The 18,804-nt window shown below is 45.4% G+C and overlaps 2 protein-coding genes across 3 annotated transcripts in view; one reads left to right on the plus strand and one right to left on the minus strand.

The window, feature by feature from the left end:
* Nucleotides 1-12,680: 12,680 nt before the first annotated feature.
* On the minus strand, nucleotides 12,681-13,717 carry LOC143441687 (uncharacterized). The gene is made up of 2 exons (XM_076930801.1): nucleotides 13,599-13,717; nucleotides 12,681-13,114 (listed from the first exon to the last, which is right to left on the minus strand). The coding sequence occupies exon 2, from the start codon at nucleotides 13,098-13,100 to the stop codon at nucleotides 12,681-12,683; it is 420 nt and encodes a 139-aa protein (XP_076786916.1). The 5' UTR covers nucleotides 13,101-13,114; nucleotides 13,599-13,717.
* Nucleotides 13,001-18,804, plus strand: part of Dock5 (dedicator of cytokinesis 5) — a 188,213-nt gene continuing 182,409 nt past the window's right edge. For both annotated transcript variants that reach the window (XR_013109304.1, XM_034497595.2), the window contains exon 1: nucleotides 13,001-13,141. Coding sequence is in view for 1 of the 2 variants with exons in the window: in XM_034497595.2 (XP_034353486.1) it covers nucleotides 13,099-13,141 (43 nt within the window). In the remaining variant the exon portion in view is untranslated. The remainder of the gene's footprint in view (nucleotides 13,142-18,804) is intronic.

Genomic DNA, 18,804 nt, shown 5'->3' on the forward strand with positions numbered 1-18,804 from the left:
AGACTCTTCTGCAACAAATCAAGTAATAGCCTTTGGCAGTCAGATTCTCTTCTGCACTTGTTTGTGAACATTTGGGGGGAGAGGAACAGAATTTGCAGAAAGATCATGCATTTCAACATCTTAGTAGATCTTATGAAGGGACTGGTGAGTGTGTGTGTGTATATCTGTGTGTGTGTGTGTGTGTGTGTGTGTGTGTGTGTGTGTGTCTGTGTCTGTGCACTCATGCTTGTTGGTACCCATGAGATAGAATGTGTTAAAGTGTTTTTGTCTTGTTTTGCTCATGGAAAATACAGACTTGGTATTTTATAAAAAAAAAAAAAAAAAAAGAAGAAGTGTATTGTTCATGGCTCTGTTGAGAAGGCCAAGTGTACAAGGCCAGCCTCTGGCAAAGAAATCCATGATATGTTGTGAGGTGAAGGGAGAAAATCCAGCAAAGACCTAAGGAGAGGTAAACTCGTATCACCTCAAGAAACTGCTCTCTATAGTAATATTGAAGTGTTCTTAAGTGCAGAGCTTCTGTAAGCGGAGCACTTCAATGCTGTAGCCCTGGCCATTGAATTTTCACTTGCATTTAGGAAGGGACTGACAAGCTGTGGCTTTCATGTGGTTTTGCTTCATTCAAAAATGTTGCCTCGGTCACCTCTGTTGTCCGCAAGTAAGGACAACCTGGTCTACTCCCATTCATGCATTTTCTGTCTGTCCCTTTTCATTAGACACAACTTCTCAGAAGCTGCTCCAGTTCCAGGGGATTCCCGCACCCCAATCTCTTTCTCTCAGTTTTTATGTGGGAGGTGGTTGAGACAGGGTCTCTTAGATACAACCTGGCCTCAAATTCACCACATACCTAAGGATCTTTTTAAAATGTATGTTATTAATTTTATTTGTTTGGTTGGTTGGTTGGTTTTCCAAGATAGCTTTTCTCTGGGTAGTTCTGGTTGTCCTTGCACTCTGTAGACCAGACTGGCCTTGAATTCCCGGATTCACCTGCCTTTGCCTCCCAAGTCCTGAGATTAAAGGTGTGTAGCACTGTGCCTGGCTCTAGCCAAGGATATTTTAATGCTTTTCTAATGTAATCAAAGCTGATTTCAAACCTATGATCCTCCTGCCTCAATACCCCAGTTACTGGAATTACAGATATGTACCATTATCAATTATTAATATGTGGCCATGTAAGCCACTTTTGTTGTTTGTTTGTTTGTTTGTTTGTTTGTTTTGGTCACGGTGACAGTATGCCTGAAGGAAATCATTTCAAGAGAGTAAAGATTTATTCTAGTTCGCAGTTCCCCTGACTGGTTGGATCCTTTGCTTCTGGCCTGTGGGGAGGCAGATAATCATGGTATAGAACAAACCAGCTCACTCATGGCTGAGAGTAAAGACAGACACACAAAGGGCAGGGGACACCAGGCCCTTGTCGAGGTTCCTCCAAGCAGCCCCCACCTCCTATTTTCACTGTTGTCACCATGAATCTATGAAGTTGAAAGAGTTAAAAAATTTTAAACCTTCCACAGATGGAGTCAAGAGTGCAGATCAGCTTGTTCTGTGCTCTGGGTCCTAGGAAACTAGCTATCCACAAGACAAAATAAATAAGATAAGAGTTCAGAGCTGAGCCGGGCGGTGGTGGCACACGCCTTTAATCCCAGCACTTGGGAGGCAGAGGCAGGAGGATTTCTGAGTTCGAGGCCAGCCTGGTTTACAGAGTGAGTTCCAGGATAGCCAGGGCTACACAGAGAAACCCTGTCTAAAAAAAAAAAAAGTTCAGAGCTGGGAGTTCAGGACAGCGTGATCAAGTGCTATGGGCACCAGGAACTAAAAACTAACCATAAGATTGATTGAATAGGGTTTGAGCTGGGAGTTCAAGTTAGCGTGCCTGTGTACCCTGGATACCAAGAACTTGGCTGACCACAAGATAGATGGCTCTTGGAGAATAGCCTGTTCCTTGTTCTCTGTCACAAACTGAATAATGGGCTGGGACTTTACAGGTGCTCTCCAATAGCCCTCCTTTACTCCCCCTGGGTTGTGGTTCCCCCCTGAGTTGTGGTTTTGGGCTTTAAATTCTCTCTGTCTCCAAAGCCCCGGGGTCAGACCCCATTGCCCCTGCATGGGCTACAGGTCTTGACCTCAGTATAATGATTAAAATGTGCCTCTTGCTGATTACATCAAGTTTGGTGTCTTGCAGTTAATGGGTGGCCTCGAATTCCCGAGGCTTGGGTGAAGTCCTCCATTCGTGGGGGCCTTACAAAGTGACTGGTCCTGTGAGGTAAAAAGATGTCACAGGAAGAAGAGAGAAGAAACCAGTTTCCCACAATCCTCTTGGAAAACAGGCCCCCAGTCCCTTGCCATCCCAATCCCCTACTGGCTCGTCCTCTATCTTAAAGGTCCCAACACCTCCCAGTAGCACTGAGCTGAGGACCAAGCCTTTAGCCCTTGGGCCTTGTAAGTGTCTTTTACACATCTCTTAGCTGATCCTTGGACTTGTCTCTATTGACCTTCTGATAAGATATTCTGTTGACAGATTTCTTGCCATTCTATTAGAATAAAATTCGATAATTCGTTCGACATTGCTCCTTCCACACTACCTGGTGGGATTCATTAGTATCTTATTCTGGATCTCTGCTAGAGTGGTATTTCTGATCTATATGCATATAGAAATACACATTTCTGGTTCTATGCCATATGTTTTAACAAGTTTTACTGCTAGGGTGTTGGGAACAGAAGGTTGTAAAGGACCGGTTATGATTAGACAACATGGTGCTGTTCTGAAATGCAGCTCTTATATGAGTTAGTTAAAATATGGCCGACACTGGACATGGTGCGGGGGGGGGGGGGGGGAGGGGGGGGGGACTGTGAGTCAACACTGGATGTCTGGGGAACCCCAAATGTAAACAGTGATGTAATCTCTTATATATAACCATTTCTGGCAGAAGTCACTTTTGTGTGTGTGTGTCCTGTATAAATACAGCCTTTAGGTCAGACACTAGGACTCGAACCTTTGCTTTCACCTGCCCGTGTCTGTCTGTCTGTCTGTCTGTCTGTCTGTCTGTCGGCTCTGTGCCTAGCCTTTTTGCTGTATGGATATATACCTGTGTTTGCCTGATACCTACAGTGGCTGTCTGAAATAGTGGCTTTCACCAAGAGTGAATAAAGTGTGGCCTATCATTCTACAGTTCCTCCGGTTCTTAACCTTCCAGCCTTCCATGACCCTCCTGTCCTGGAATCAAAACATGGACCTCAAATAGGGTTAAGGTAGTTTCAAAGGGTAAATTAGGAGATTTCTCACCTTTCCGTGTGGATAGTGTGGTGCTCTGAATGAGAAGTGCCCCTGTAGGCTAGGGCATTTGAACACTTGCTTCCCAGTCGGTGGTGAAGATTTAGGTGGTGGGGCCTTGGCAGAGAAAGTACTGGGGTCAGGCTTAGAGATTATAGCATCACCCTACTCCTCTCTCCCCACCTCTTTCTCTCTCTCTCTTCCTCCCTCCCAATCTTTATTCCTCCCTCCCCTAACTCTGTTTCAAGCGTTTGTTTCAGATGCTATTTCTCGTCTTCCTCCTCCTGCCACTATGCCTGTCCCATGCCTCCTTGCCATTCACACAGCCATGCCGGCTGCCACGATAGACTCTTATCCTTCCTTAAGTTGCTTTTAGTCATGTTTTTTTTTTAACACATCAATAGAAAAAATAAATGATAGGGAGAGTAAATGCTGTATTTAACTGACTTATTTTTCAAGTATCCAAAAGTATTTGCTGTTCCAGTTAGGCATTTTCTTTACAAGTAATTTTTTTTTTTTTTCGAGAAAGGGTTTCTCTGTGTAGCCCTGGCTATCCTGGAACTCACTCTGTAGACCAGGCTGCCCTCGAACTCAGAAATCTGCCTGCCTCTGCCTCTCAAGTGCTGGGATTAAAGGCATGCGCCACCACTGCCCGCCCAAGTAATATTTTTATTCCCATTTCTTCTTTGCTGTTTAGTTAACTTGGGCTTGGGTTTTCTTTTCTTTTTTCTTTTTTCTTTTTTGGCTCAATTTTTAAATTTACATTAATAAGGGAATTGTTTCACATTGTGATTCTTTACACTTTATTCACTTCATTTTATAAGACTTGTACGTGATTATATTCTATCTTATACACTTGGGTTTCTCTATGCCTGTGGTTCTAGATCCTTCTTAGTTCTAATTATGTGTGATTATACTTTCCTTTTATTCTTTTTTTTCTCTCTTCCTCCTCCTCTTCCTTTTCCTTCTGAGGCAGGGTCTCTATGTAGCTCTAGCTGTCCTGGAACTCACAGAGATCCTCCTGTATCTCCCTCCCAATTGTCAGGATTAAAGGTGTGTGTCACCACGCCCAGTCTTTTCCTTTTCATTCTTGAGTAAATTCCTTAAGCTGTTCTTGTTAGTACACTTCAACTTAAAACAGGCTATAGAAGATTGAGCTAACTACATGGCTGATTGAATTCTCCTGTTCTCATCTGGGTAACGTAGTTCCTTCTCTTCAGATCTGTACACCATCTTGAAGAGTTCTACCAAGGCAAAGAATTACAAGAGCAACTTGCAAACACACAGACTGAGATTTTGAGAGGACTGATTGGCAAATCACAGGAAAAATAAAAACTACCTCCCATGGTTTGAGTGTGCCAAGACCACTTTAACAAGGGCAGGCAAACAAACAGACCACTTCTAAGTGGGGTTGGCATCCAGGAAGAAGTGAGGGTTAGTTCTCCTCCTCAGGGGCTCTCTGCAAATGTGTCATGCAATGTCTAAGGGAACAAGCCCTGAGGTGTAATATTATGGGAGGGAGGGGCCTGTTTAAATAAGAACATGATGCCACAGTAAGATGACTAAGAAACCACGTAAGTAATGAACTCCAGGAATCCGCCTGCCAGAACTACTCTGCTGAGCTAGGCAGCCTTTGCAAAGCATTTGAAGACAGTTGGTTATCTTGAAAGAAAAGGGTTCTGGAGTCCTGAAGTCATGCCCAAATATGAGCAAGGCTCTTGGACGGAGCTACATCTTGAGACTGGAGTAGGCAGAGGACAGTTCCTAGCACTGCCAGGATGCTAATCTTGATGTAGTTGACACTGTTCAAGGGTTTTGCAAGCGCACAACTTCAAAGAGTTCCTTCCAAGGTAAGGGAATTCAAACTCTTGCCACACAAATTAACAGCCTCTAAAGCTCTGAGTCACTTTTATTGTGTCTGTAACAATTCTACCCTATCTGCCCTTTCTCCCAACAGGACACACACACACACACACACACACACACACACACACACACACACACCATGAATCTTAGGGATAAAGAGCAGGTAGAGGTAACGAGTAGCCTTTGCAGGTCAGTTGATCATGAACATGCCTACTCTACCTCCCAAGCCCCTTCAGGTATGTCTGGAAGACCCCCAAGCCATTCCTCTAAGGACTCACAAAGCAACCTGGCTATTCAATTTTCTTCAGCCTAGCTTTCACCAGGTGAAATCACCACAACCCATCTGGCCCTTTTATTGTAACATTTCCTTCTAGTTCCAGTCTTTCATGGTGGTGGTAGTGGTAGGGTCATCCACTGAGGTTTCCTGTTGTCTGCTATGGCTACTAAAGCATTCTTGTGTGTGCCACTGTCTCACAGAGGGTTGGGTTTTGGTTGTCATCACCATCATCATCGTCTTAGTTAGGATTTTACTGCTGTGAACAGACACTATGACCAAAGCAAGTCTTATAAAGAACAACATTTAATTGGGGTTAGCTTACAGGTTCAGAAGTTCAGTTCATTACCATCAAGGAGGGAGCATGGCAGCATCTAGGCAGGCATGGTGCAGGAGGAGCTGAGAGTTCAACAACTACATCTGGAGACTGCTAGGAGAATACTGGCTTCCAGGCAGCCAGGATGAAGGTCTTAAGCCCACACCCACAGTGGCAGACCTACTCCAACAGGGCCACATTTCCTAATAGTGCCACTCCCTGGGCCGAGCATATATATGCAAGCCATCACAATCATGGTCCTTTGCCATCATTCAGTATAGACTTCAAAGGGGCTAGGTCAGAAGATAATAAAGACAGAGAAAAAACCTGGGTTCTCGCTGCTCTTAGACATGCCATAGTCCCTGGTCTCCCAACCCCACCACCCCACCTTCCCTGTCTCATTGAGAAAAGGTTTTATTACAGAGGCCAGGCTACCCTGGAATGTGCCATTCTCCTGCCTCCACCTCCAGAGCACTGGGATTTCATATTCACAACCCTCTCCAGAGCCCCTGCTTTGTGATTTCTAAGTCAACCTTGACTAGTTAGTGACTTCTTCCCCAGACCCTCATGCATATACTTCCAGTGAGAAAGTTTCTCCTTTGTCACCCAGCCTGCCCACCCACCTAAGGGTGGAGGGGATCCTGTTTTTTTTGTTTTTTGTTTTGTTTTTTTAAGAGCCCAAGTGCCAAGTCAGCTTATCTGTTGCTTTTATATAGCCTGGAGTTATAACTGTCTTTCACTTTCCTAAATGACTGAAAAATAAAATCCAAAGAAGGATATTTCATGCATATGAAGATTATGTGACATTGGGATTCAAGTAAGGTTTTATTGAAACATAGCTATAGTCATCATTTACACACTGACTGTGGTTGCTTTCCTGTCACTGTGCAGAATCAAGTTATTGCAACAAAGTTCCTATTATGGTCAACAAAGGTGAACAGACAGACAGAAACACACACACACACACACACACACACACACAGAGAGAGAGAGAGAGAGAGAGAGAGAGAGAGAGAGAGAGAGAGAGAGAGCTTTCCAGAAAAAGGCCAATGATCTTCAGTTTCCAGCAGGGTTCTGGATTTACTTCTGTCTGACACTAATTAACTATGCAGGCAATTACACCTTCTAAACCACCATTTCCACATTGGTACGGTGAAGAGAACAAGAGTTACATCCGTGGCTCTTGACCTGTGAGTCACGACTCCCACGGGGGTCACATATTAGATTCAACATGAATTGTATCACATTACAATTCATAACAGTAGCAAAATTACAGTTATGAAGTAGCAACAAAATGTATGGTTGGGGGCCACCACAACATCAGGAACCATATTGAAGGGTCAAAACATGAAGGTTGAGAAGCATTGAGTTATTGCACTTATTATGTCTGTAACAATTCTACCTTATCTGCCTCAGAAGATTGCATTGGTAAAAAAGAAACCAGGTATAAGCTTGGCCACTCACATTAAATGGTGAGTATCTTCAAAATTATTCTCATACTTAATAAAGTTTCTAGATCAAGGCTTTGTTTTCATGCCAGACAGGAAGAACTGCTGAATGTGACAGTCATGGAGACAATATAGTTCAGTGTCCCTGGGATCAAGAGCTGCTGTGAACATCACTCTTACTACAGACAGAGGTCAAGTTTAAGCAGACAATTTCCAGCTTTTGCTCACAGCCCATGAGCTTTCCATATTATGTCCCGTTTTTCATCATTGTCTCTTTTGAACAGTTTTACTAAGTTTGTTTTAAAAAGGTTTATTTATTACTTTATGTTATGCCTGTGCCAGCAGATGATTATTTGCACCACATGCATACGGGAACCCACAGAGGTCAGAAGAAGAAGTCAGATGCCCTGGAACTGGAATTACATATGTTTGTGAGTTGCCTTGCATGACTGGAACAGAACCTGGGTCCTCTGTAAGTGGTAAATGTGCTTGACCATGGAACTGTCTCTCCAGCTCCTAGTTTTTGTTTTTTGAGACTGGGTTTCATGTATCCTAGGTTGATCTTGAACTCTTGATCCTCCTACTTTCATCTTCTAAGTGCTAGGATTACAGGGATGTATGACTGTGCCAGGTTTTATGAAGACTTTTTAATGTACATACATGGACTCTTCAAAAAAAATATATATATAATTTAAAACTATATAAATGTAGTTAAGAATTATAAAAAAACATATATATATATATATAATATTTAAAACTGTATAAATGTAGTTCTTTTTAAATCAAAAAGCTTTCATCTACCTCACACAACTGTGAACATATTATAGTTTCAACAAACTAACGATTAATTTAAAATTCTGTGTCTGCATTTATGTGTGCGTCCACACTCATGTATGTGAGTGCTGGTGTGCGTGTATCACGTGCACATGTGGAAGTCAAAAGAAAGCTTGAGTGTCAGTCTTTACCCTATACTTTGTTTAAGATAGGAGTTCTTTGTACTTTTCAACTAGTTGGCCTGCAAGCTTCAGGGGTGGGGGCTCCTGTCTCTACCTCCTTACAGAGGTCTCCTGTAGAGTCCCCAGGGTTACAGCACACCATGGGGCCATGTCCAGCCACTGAGCAAAGTAATGATTTCTTGATGCTCATACCATCAATTTCCTCAGCAAGGTGGGATCAACTTATATAGACATCCTAGAACTAAAACTACAAGTGTCTTGTTTTGTTGTGTAAAAGCCTAAAGTGCTGACCTGTTGCGGTCCAAGCTGCCCCACGCTGCTCTGGTCCTAGGGTCAGGGTTCAGCAAGAGAGAGAGTGAGGACGGACACGAGGAATGGAGACCAGACAGAGTGTGATTCAATCCCATTTATTCTTCAGTCTCTCTTCCTAGTCCAAGTACCAAGTTTTGAGTTCCTAGTCCCTAGTTCCTAGTCCCTAGTGCCACCAAGTTCCAAGTTACTTCTTCCAAGTGCTAAGTGCCTAATGTCTAATTCCAAGTTCTTCCTCCAAGTGCCAAGTGCCTAATACCTAATAATAATTTCTTCTGTCTGCCTCTCGCCTTTTATATGTCTCACTTCTAAGCCACGCCTCTAAGTCACACCTTTAAGTCATGCCCTTAGGTCTTGTCTCTAAATCTGATCTCTAAGTTACGCCCTTAAGTCACACACCTTTAAGTCTCACACACCCAAGAGAAAATCCTGGGTATCTAAAACAAGATGTTATCAGAGTGTGCTCAGCTGTTGTAGGCTATTGTAATCAAGTCTCTCTTCTGGGTATATGGCTCAAGAGGGCTGCAAGGATGATAGCCGCCTTCTGTTGGCTCCCCACACTGACCAAAGCATAAATCTTCCCACAAGGGGGATGGAGAGAGGAATTGTATAAAAAGCACGATTATTGTCTTCCTAACCATTGGGGTCCATGCCGCATCCAAAGCTAGCTGGCCAGTCTAAGGATGATCTGGAGACACTCAGCACCTGTGCAGTTTGAAGTTACAGAGTTGTGTGAAAGTCTCTGGGATGTATGAGAAAGTGCTTCTGGGGGTGGAAAGAGGAGCCCTGCCCTGTTCAGCTCAGGGATCCCAAATTCCAGTGCATGTCCTGTTCCATTGCATTTACCTGTAAATGTCCACCAACCTCTGCTTAGACCCAGTCATCATTTGTATCCCTCATTATGTCTCCTGTAGTTCTAGAAGCAACTTATTTCCTTATGTAGAAAAAAAAAAAACCCAACCCACAAAACTGTCCTTAACAGAATCCATATCTTCTTATGAGAAAGTTGTGTCAGCCAGACTTGGTAAAATAAACCTGATTAATGGGGAAGGTAGAGCCCTGACCAGCTGCCTTGATATCCTATGTTAGGTACTGTCAAGGATAGCTACAGAATTCAGGTCAATTAGCCTAGCCTGGAAATTCATTTCTCTTCATTTCTTCTTCTGGAGCTCCCAAGAGCACAGATGCGAGTATTCTTGTGTGCAAGAGCTGCTGGTATCTTTATGGGCTTTAGAATCTAGATAGCTGCAATTGTGAAATATGTTTCATGGTTTTCTTTTCTTTTCTTTTTTCTTCTGAAAAGACACCAGAGGAAGAGGGAAAAGATAACTCTGGGAAACGTGCTGTTACTCCACCTACCCATCTGGTCAACTGTCTAATTTTAAACTTCATTTTAATAACAAGACTTTGAATAGCTGTGCTTTTATGATTTAAATGGACTTTCAAACCGAGAATAGAACCATCTGATATAACAAAGTGGGTGGACTTCAGTCTGCCAAGGAAAAAGAATAAACACACTGGAAGTTTTTCCCATTTTTCCTCCAACTCTCTTAAAAGCAATCAATCATTGTGAAGCCTGAAATCTCCAGTGTTCAAATTCAAACCTGAAGTTTTGGAAAGAGCCTATAACGACACCAGAGTGTGAATCGATTGAAATGGTTCTGGTTGAAACCAAGTTCCACAGAGTAAAAGGATTTACACTCTAGTGTGCATTAAACGTAAAAAATAAAAATTAAAAAATCCAAGAACAAAGATCATCCATTTCCCTGCACACAGGTGACTGAGGCAACTCTGGGCTGCTCCAGCTCCACGGCAGCCCAGACCTACGTTCCAGACCAAGATTGACAGCTGCTAATGGTTCAGGGGAAGCAGTGGCTCAGCTCAGCGGGGAGGGGGGAAGGGAGGGAGGAAGTAAGTCCTAGGAAATATTCAAAGGTAAACTTTGATCCAAAACAGAGAATGTGAACAAGGATGATATCATGGAAGATCAACAACAAACTAAAATGGCAGTTGTGATCACCAGTCGTTCTGCCCCGGGTTATTCTCTGCTTACTTTGCCCCTCACACCCCAAAGCCAGGATTTGTAGAGCCTACGTGAATATGGTGTGAGAAAAGATTCCAATAGAACAAAACAAAAAAACAAAACCTCAAAGGCAACAAAATAGAAGTTTTTAAAATTACTTAATTTTTGTTTGTTTGTTTCTTGTCATGCTTTTCCCAGAATCACTTGCTGGTAAAGCAGAGCCCCCCCCCCCCCCCCCCCCCCCAAAGCTTCATAGAGAATCCCTGTTTGCCCTGTCTTCCTGTTTGCGCCCCCTTCAGTTTATGTCCAGAACTCCAGCTCTTTTCACAGCTGCCTACCACCCCCTGGTGTCTCCATTAACTGGCATCCTTAGCCCTTCAGAGTCAGCAGACACAGTTAATTGAACAGTGTCTGGTATCCCCACCGACACAAGCTGGAAACCTTTAGAATTTGTAATAACACAGGAAGTCCTCGTCTGGGTCATGGCCCTCCTTCTCTTGTGCCTCTTGAACCAAGTTTCCTGTTTAACTCAGATCACTCACTGTCCAGGACTCTTTGCCAGTTTGGAGCCTGTTAGACCTGCTTGGTGGCCTTTGTGTTTGCTGCTCAGGCAGTCCAGAACACTTCCCTTTTTATCATGGGGTCATCCTCACTTCCTGTAATTCTGTCCTTCAATCTCCCCTTATCTCAGATGTCTCTCCAGATGCATCTGTGTAAATCTCCAGCACCCACACTCCCCATGGCCCTGGCTAGGGTTTCTCTCTGTGGGCCTCGCCTCCTTTGGTATGCATTCATTTCAAGTCTTAACTTCTTCCAGCAGCTGTGTGAAGGTATGGGTCTCATTTACCTCACTACTGAACCTCCATTCCAGGAACAGGGCCCAACACACAGTAGGTCACTTATGGAGGAAGGAAGAGAAATTATCTAGCCTGGGTGGTTAAGTCGATCAAAACATCTAGAAGTTATTTTGGGGGAGATGGTGGAAATCTTCGTGGATGTCAGGTCTACACTAATGGAAATATGTCTTGCTGTGTATTATAAATAGATTCCTATTGGAACTTTTTCTTTCTTTTTTTAGAGTGTTTCCTTAGCCATTTTAAATTTCTTCTTTTGAGAACGGTTCAGTACAGTAGCTCAGTTTGTAGTTTGGTTGATTGTTTTTCTACTGCTGAGACTCTTTGGTGACTTGATTTTATTTTTTAAACATTCAGTATTAAATACCCAATGAACATGTAACTTTAAATTACAAAGGGAATAAATGACACATTATGTAATCATGTTTAACTTTAAGTTCGCCCCTATCAAGAATAAAAACTGGCATCTAAAAAAGAGATGTGACTGAACCACATTAAGAAAGATGGCCAAAGCATGGTCATACTAGGTACCTATTGTTTCTCTCAACCAGGACTCCAAGTTCAGAACTTACTTTCTCAGGAGGAAAACCAGGATTAAAAAAAAAAATATTCAGACATACTTTGCAAAAAGTCACCAGAGTTCACTCATCTCTAGTCAAGCATTACTGTCTTTTACTGTGTATTTTAATTCGATGTTCTTCTGTTCTTGTCAGGTTCCAAACTGACAAGAAAGCCTCCACAGACCCCAAGAACAACACAATTTCCCGCAAGAGGTATTTTTTTCAGATGGCGAAGCTAACTGGTCGGTTAGTCTGAAATTTTACTTCCAAGTGAGAGGTGTCCCTCTACTAAGTAGCTTCTACTTCATTCTGGAGGTATCTCCAAGAGGGAAGCGCGTCTCCCCGCAGGCAGAGGGCGCCAAGCGCACCCCTGAGCAGTTCAACACACAGCTGCCTTTGGAGTCCTCAATCCCAGGCTGGAAAAGGACAGGAGTGGGGGTAGGGATGGGGTAGATGTTCCGGGGTCCTCCCCACAAGGGTGCCTCGTGGGCAGGGGGTCAGTTGGAAAGGGGAACCTCTTGGAGCAAACTTCTTCCCTTAGTGCGAAAGTTTGAGTTGCTGCAACCGGGGAGAAATAAGTCCCTGAGTTTGGAGTGTCCAGATTTGTCAAGTGTCCTAATGGAGGGTCCCCTAGATTGGATACTTCTACTTGTGAAGCGCCCGTGTCCCTTGCACCAGTTCCCTGCGGACCTTGAGGCTCGGTTTCCGGCTCTCGGGGTTGCAGCAGACGCTCCCGGAGGCGAAGGCGGGAGCTCACGGCTCATTCATTCAACAAATATTTACTGAGCGTCCGGAGGCGACGGTGACTCTCACCAGCTCCTCCTCCTCCGCGCTCGGCGGCGCAGCCCGGGAGCGCTGGGGAATCGCAGAGCCGACGGTGGGAGGACAAGCAGGGCAGCTCCGGGCTGCGGCTCCAGCCGGGCGAGGCGGAGCCGGCGGGGGAGGCGGGCGGCCCCAGGGCGCAGAGGGCGCGGCCAGCGGGAGGAGCCGGGGCGGCGCCGGGAGGGCGCGCGGGGCTGCACGGCCGCTGGCCCCAGCAGGTGACCGCGGGCGGGCGGGTGTGCGTGCGGGGCCCCGGGCGCGAGCGAGGCGGGACGGCGTAGACGCGGCCGGCGCGCCAAAGTCGCCCAAGTTTTGCCGGAACATGGCGGAGGAGTCCGGCCGGCGCAGCGGCGCTCCGAGCACGAGTAGCTGTAGCCGCTAGCGCCGCGGGGCGAGGTCGTCGCCATGGCCCGTTGGATCCCTACCAAGAGGCAGAAGTACGGGGTTGGTGAGTGCTTGCCCCGCCCCACCCTCGCCCCAGCGCCACTGAGTCCACTTTGGCCCCGCCGAGCTGGCGCACACTCGGGTACTCGGTCCGCTGCTGCAGCTTGGGGAGTCCAGCCCGCCCTGGTGTAAAAGTGCTTTTAGGCTTGGGGATCCTGACCCACCCCCATCCGAACCCCAGCTCTCCTGGCGCGCACTGTAGGAGCGCGCCGGGTCCCCACTGCTGTAGGTGGCCAGCACGTGGGATGGTGCGCTTTGCTAGTGCCCTTTCCCAGATCCCACTCGGAAGCCCCAAAGTCCCTCTCCCTCCCTCCCTGGGACTGCAGTCCCGACCGCAGTCACAGACAAAATGGGAAACCGAAGTTGCCAGTAGAGGTGATGGAAGAGGCAGGAAGTGTGTGGCGTGGGAAGGAGGGCAAGGGGGTCCTGGGGCTGTGTGTGAGGACACCCATCTGACCTACTGGCGTGGATGGAGAGGTGTGACACAGCTTCCCCAAGGGGCAGGAAGGAGGTAGGTCCCGCGCTAGCGCGTGGCGTTTGTGTTCGCAGTACCCTAGCGCTCCGTCATTTCTGAACTCTGGCCTCTTGGTTTGGATCTGAAACCGTGGCGTTGAGGGGTTGGACCCAGGTGGAAAAACTTTCCACTTTCACTTTTCATTGAGCCAGGTCGGGGAGGAAGCACTCACCTTTAGCCAGACGATTGCCATGACAATTAGACTTTAAATGGAGCCTCTGGAATAAACAAGTGTGTTGTGTGAGCATTTTATCACTTTCTCTCATGTCCACTCACTTGGCACGTTTGAAATGCAATCCCTTACTTCACTCCCCGTCAGCGCACCGCTTTTCCTTCAAATCCGGGACCTGCAGGAACACTGCCTGAAGTTATCAGTCTGCTGTGACATCTAAACTCATTTCAGACACTAAGTCCTATGTGCCCATATAACCAGTACTCAGGCATCCCCTTCTGTCTTTAGTATATCATTAATTTGATGCAGACTGAAAGCCTGCATATGTATATTTGCATATATTTTTTTTCCAAAACTTTTTTTTTTTTTTTAATTTGGCTTTACTTTTAGAAGCTTTGCTCCTCCACATGGCTGCAGGTCACATGGATAGGTGAGATTTCTTCAGTCTCAGATCACCAGGTCTTGACTTAGCCTTGATAAGTAACTTAGCTAGATACCTGCTAGCAAGTAGCTGGTCATTGTGTAAGTGAAATACTGTACAACAGATGAAGGGTTGGGTGTGACAGTCATAGAGCATGCCCAAAGCCCTGGCTTCCTTCCATCTTCGCACCACAAGAGGAAATTAATTTATTTAAGCAGTATAGAGTACTAATTAATGACTAAATCATGCTTAGCAGCAGCTAATCACTAATTACAAAAGGGTCCTTTCTAACCTTACCTGGGTTAAAAGTAGGCAGGAGAGTAAGAATGTTTCCAGTATTTCCCTGTGTTTTAGAGTCAGGTTTTTGGTTATTTATCAGAGGGCATTGAAAGTGTTTGGATAATGTTTCTAGGGGACAGAGCTTAGCAAAGTTGTTCCGGGGTGTGATCTGGGACATTTACTTCACTAGCCACAGCAGATCCAGGTAGGTGCAGATGTTGAAGCACAGAGTATGCGCTGAAGTAAGGGATGAGTGTTCGTGGGGGTCTGTGCTCTTGTATTTGGAAGCCTTCCCTGGCTGCAGGAGAGCCTGAGAGGCGAATTGTCAGAGTCCCCACACAGAAGCCCCTTCCCGCTTCTGTGAACTCTTCACTCATCTCTGTGGTTCAGTATTCCATGGAGAGTCGCTTCCGTGGGACTTCACTCTCCTGTGCTTGTGCCCCCATCGACAGGACCCCCCCCCAACACTGCACTCCCACACTCCAGCCTTTTTCCTTGGGGTTCAGATCTGCCTCCTCTGCCTTCTTCCTTCTGCAGCTCTTCACTGCAAATCTTGAGCCATCCCTTACTTTCTTGCCCTCCCCTCCCCCACCAGGTGTTATAGACTGCTGACCTCTTCAGCAGAACAGCTGGGACTACTTGCCAGCAGCCAGGAGATCAGCTTTATTGACTGTTAATGTAGGAAGGCTTGGGGAGGGTCATTGGTTTCTCTGGAATCCTCGCCCTTCCCTCTGACCCCTTCCGACTAGTTGTTGGTTTTTTAAGACAGGGCTTCTCCGGGTAGCCTTAGCTATCCTGGAACTCATTTTGTAGACCAGGCTGGCCTCAAACTCCCTTGTTCCAACCTGCATCCTGAGTGCTGAGATTAAAGTCATGCACTACCATCCCAGCATGGCTAATCGTGTTAGTTCTACCCTAATTGCACATATGTAAAGGGTGCAAGGGTATTGGAAGGGTGAGTCCATCATCCCTGGTGAGACTCTCTGGTGCTGAGGTTGCTTTGGGGTCACCTACTCATCTCATGCTCTGTAAGGAAGCCCAGTCAACTCATTGGGCCCCCCAAGTGTAACTTTTGATGGAATCGTGCTTTGGTTTGTCATTAGTGCCCTATAAAGTTGGGGTAGATGTTTATGTCTCCCCAGGGGAAGGAAGGATTCTGGCAAGAGAAGTTTGTGGGTTTGTTTTTTTTTTTTTTTCTGCTAATCAGAGGGTTTTACCAGGTAAGCAGTAGTCTTCCTTACAGTTTCATTCTCTGTAGTTAACAGTTATCAATAGTCAACTGAGGCCCAAATATGATATGGGATATGAGAGAGAGAACAAGAACACATCCGTACAACTTATGTTTTGGTACATTATTCTGATCTATTTTATTACTAGCTGTTCCATTTCTGACAGTGCCTAATCTATCAGTTAAACCTCTCACGGGCATTCATGCAGAGCATGTACTTGGAACATGTCTGCTATGGACACTCCTGTGTTCAGTCCTGTGTGTTCGCCCTTGTTGCTGGGGCACCCTTGTAAAGCAGGCTGACATGACGGTTCTAGAGATGTAATGCAGTTTTCTTCCAGTTAAACTTTGACACCTCACTTGTCCCAATATGGGTCCTATTGGAAGAAGGTAAGAGTCCACACTGTTTGGACACCACTGGGTGTATTAATGGTGGTTGTTCTGCCCCGGGACTTGTCACTTCTGAGGGCTACTGATGAAGGAAGCTATGGGGTAACCATTTTGAGGCTCTTGGTGACTCGAAGCTGTATGGGAGGCGGCCACTCAGTGCAGGTTTGCTGTGAAGGCGGGACTGTGATCCACACTTGACCTGTATTGCTGTTCTATTATTGGCAGTATAGGTGACTGAATGCAGGGCCTGTGAGTGTTCGGCAAGTGTTCTGCCATTGATCTGTTTTGCTAGATTGTCCAGACTAGCCTTGAACTTCCTTAGTAGCTCAGGCAGCCCTTGAAACTTGTAATCGTCTCACCTCAACCTTCCAAGTGACTGAATTTGCAGATCAATAGAATCAGGCCTGGTACTTTCCCTTTTTGCCGTTTAAGTGAATAGAGATGTAAAATACTACTAATATTTGAGCCGGGCGGTGGTGGCGCACGCCTTTAATCCCAGCATTTGGGAGGCAGAGGCAGGCGGATTTCTGAGTTCGAGGCCAGCCTGGTCTACAGAGGGAGTTCCAGGACAGCCAGGGCTACACAGAGAAACCCTGTCTCGAAAAACCAGAAAAAAAAAAAATACTAATATTTGAACTTTAAGCACATAGCTATGACAAACATGCTTGTTGATCTTTAACTTTTAAATCAATCATTCTCAATCTGTCTCTCTATGAGTCAGGGTCTTCCCATTGTAACCCAGGCAGGCCTGGGACTAACTTGCCATTCTCCTGCCTTAGCCCCTGACACTCGGCTTATGTATATTTCTAAGCCAACTTCCACACCAGCCGTTTATGTCGAGAACAAAGATTATATTCTTTGTGGCCTGTTTGCAGAGCTGTTCACTGATGCATGTTGGGATTTCCGGTATCTATAGCTATAGTGTGATAGGAAACCTTTGGAGGGAGACACTGGCTTTCACAGTCAGTCCTCCAACAGTTTCCTTGGGGTTGCCCCAGTTAGCCTCTAGCATCGAACTTTGTAGGGCAGATTCTCAAGTGCTGATTTAAGACCTATGCCAGACTCTGGGTCTTTCTAGTGCTTTCAGCCTGTGTCCTGTTCCTGCCATCCTGCCTCACCATGGCCCAGAGTTCCTCAGGCTGGCGTGTGACATCAGGGAGGGGATTTCACAGTGACTGGTCCAGTTGCTTTTTTTAAAAGGATATTTTTTTTTATTATTATTACTATTTGTAATCATGTTTGTATGTGTGGAGGTGCATAGGCATGAGCTGGAGTTACAGGTGGTTGTGAGCTGCCTGATGTGGGTACTGAGAGCTGAGCTGTAAGAACTGTACACCCCTTTAATCCCTGAGCCCACTTTTCAGTCCCCTTTAAAACATTTTTTTTTTTTTTTTAAAGATAAATAGCCCTGGCTGGCCTTGAATTTCGGATCCTCTTACCTATGCCTCCTGAATTACCATTGTAGGTGGATACCACCACAGCCAGCTCTGATTCCCTTTTTTGAGACAAGTCTCTTGTAGCCCAGTCTAACCTTGAACTCTCCTTTCTCCACCTCAACCCTCTCCTGCTAGGGTAATAAGTAACTTCACCTGGTACATGGCAGTGCTGGGGATTAAACCCAAGGATTCCTGTATGCTAGGAAAGCACTCTGTCAACTGCACTACACCACCCAATGTCTTCAGTTTCTTTCAAAGAGAGGAAGTTGGTACCCTGAGAGGCCCAGTGAATTGCCTCACTCCAGGGGTTCTTGGCTTTAGGATTATAGGAAACCCTTTGGTAATCTGGTGAAGCCCTCAGATCTGGTCCACTGAATGAAATTACTGAATACAAGGGACTGAAAGTGAGACTCATTGTACTGAAATACTCATCAATTGATTTCTCATCTTTGGATACCTTATCTTTTATCAATATATTAAATAACAGTGTAGCAACAATAGTTCTAATTATTGTGACTTATTGATGGATGAGTGCATGTGATTTATGTATATATGGTACTTTCGGATAGGATCTGAAGGTGTCTGTTTGTAGGAATGCCTCTTGGGTTTTACTAATCCAACCATGGCTTCTGTCCTAACTCAGTTGAAGTCAGTGCTGGTCATTTAGAAAATCCAGAGGGAGCGTTCTCCTTGAGTATACCAGTCTTCTGGATTTGAGTTCAAATTGAGTCCTTGCCTGAGGCTCACATAATTGATTGGTTGTAGAGCCATCTGTGAAACAGAATTAACACTTGACAGCCCAGCCGTGTCACTGCCTGTGATGATGTTAGGTATTACACAATTGCATTCACTCAAACTGTCCTTAGTGTGTTCATGTTTTAACATGGAGGCTAAGAGAAAGGGTTCAGAGAATCAATATGATCCAGAACTTATGGGTGCTGTTTTATACTCTTTCCCAAGAAGTGCTGTTCTGAATGCTAGTTTTGTATGATTCAGGAGCATGAAGGGGTCTGGAGAGATGTTTTCAGAGCTCATGAGATTCAAAAGCTTTTCATAGTGATACTGAAAAAATCCTTGGCCCCTTTCCATCCTCATGTTGTGTGGGTGTATGTGGGGATGTGCCCAGATGTTAAGTGTGGCATGGTAGTGGATCAGCAGGACAATACCAGATGCCACCTTCGAAGCCAGGCATTAGGGAAGTCCACAAGAGTCCTAGAGAGATGGCCC

This window comes from Arvicanthis niloticus, chromosome 3 (genome assembly GCF_011762505.2).
Source record: "Arvicanthis niloticus isolate mArvNil1 chromosome 3, mArvNil1.pat.X, whole genome shotgun sequence".
NCBI lineage: Eukaryota > Metazoa > Chordata > Mammalia > Rodentia > Muridae > Arvicanthis > Arvicanthis niloticus.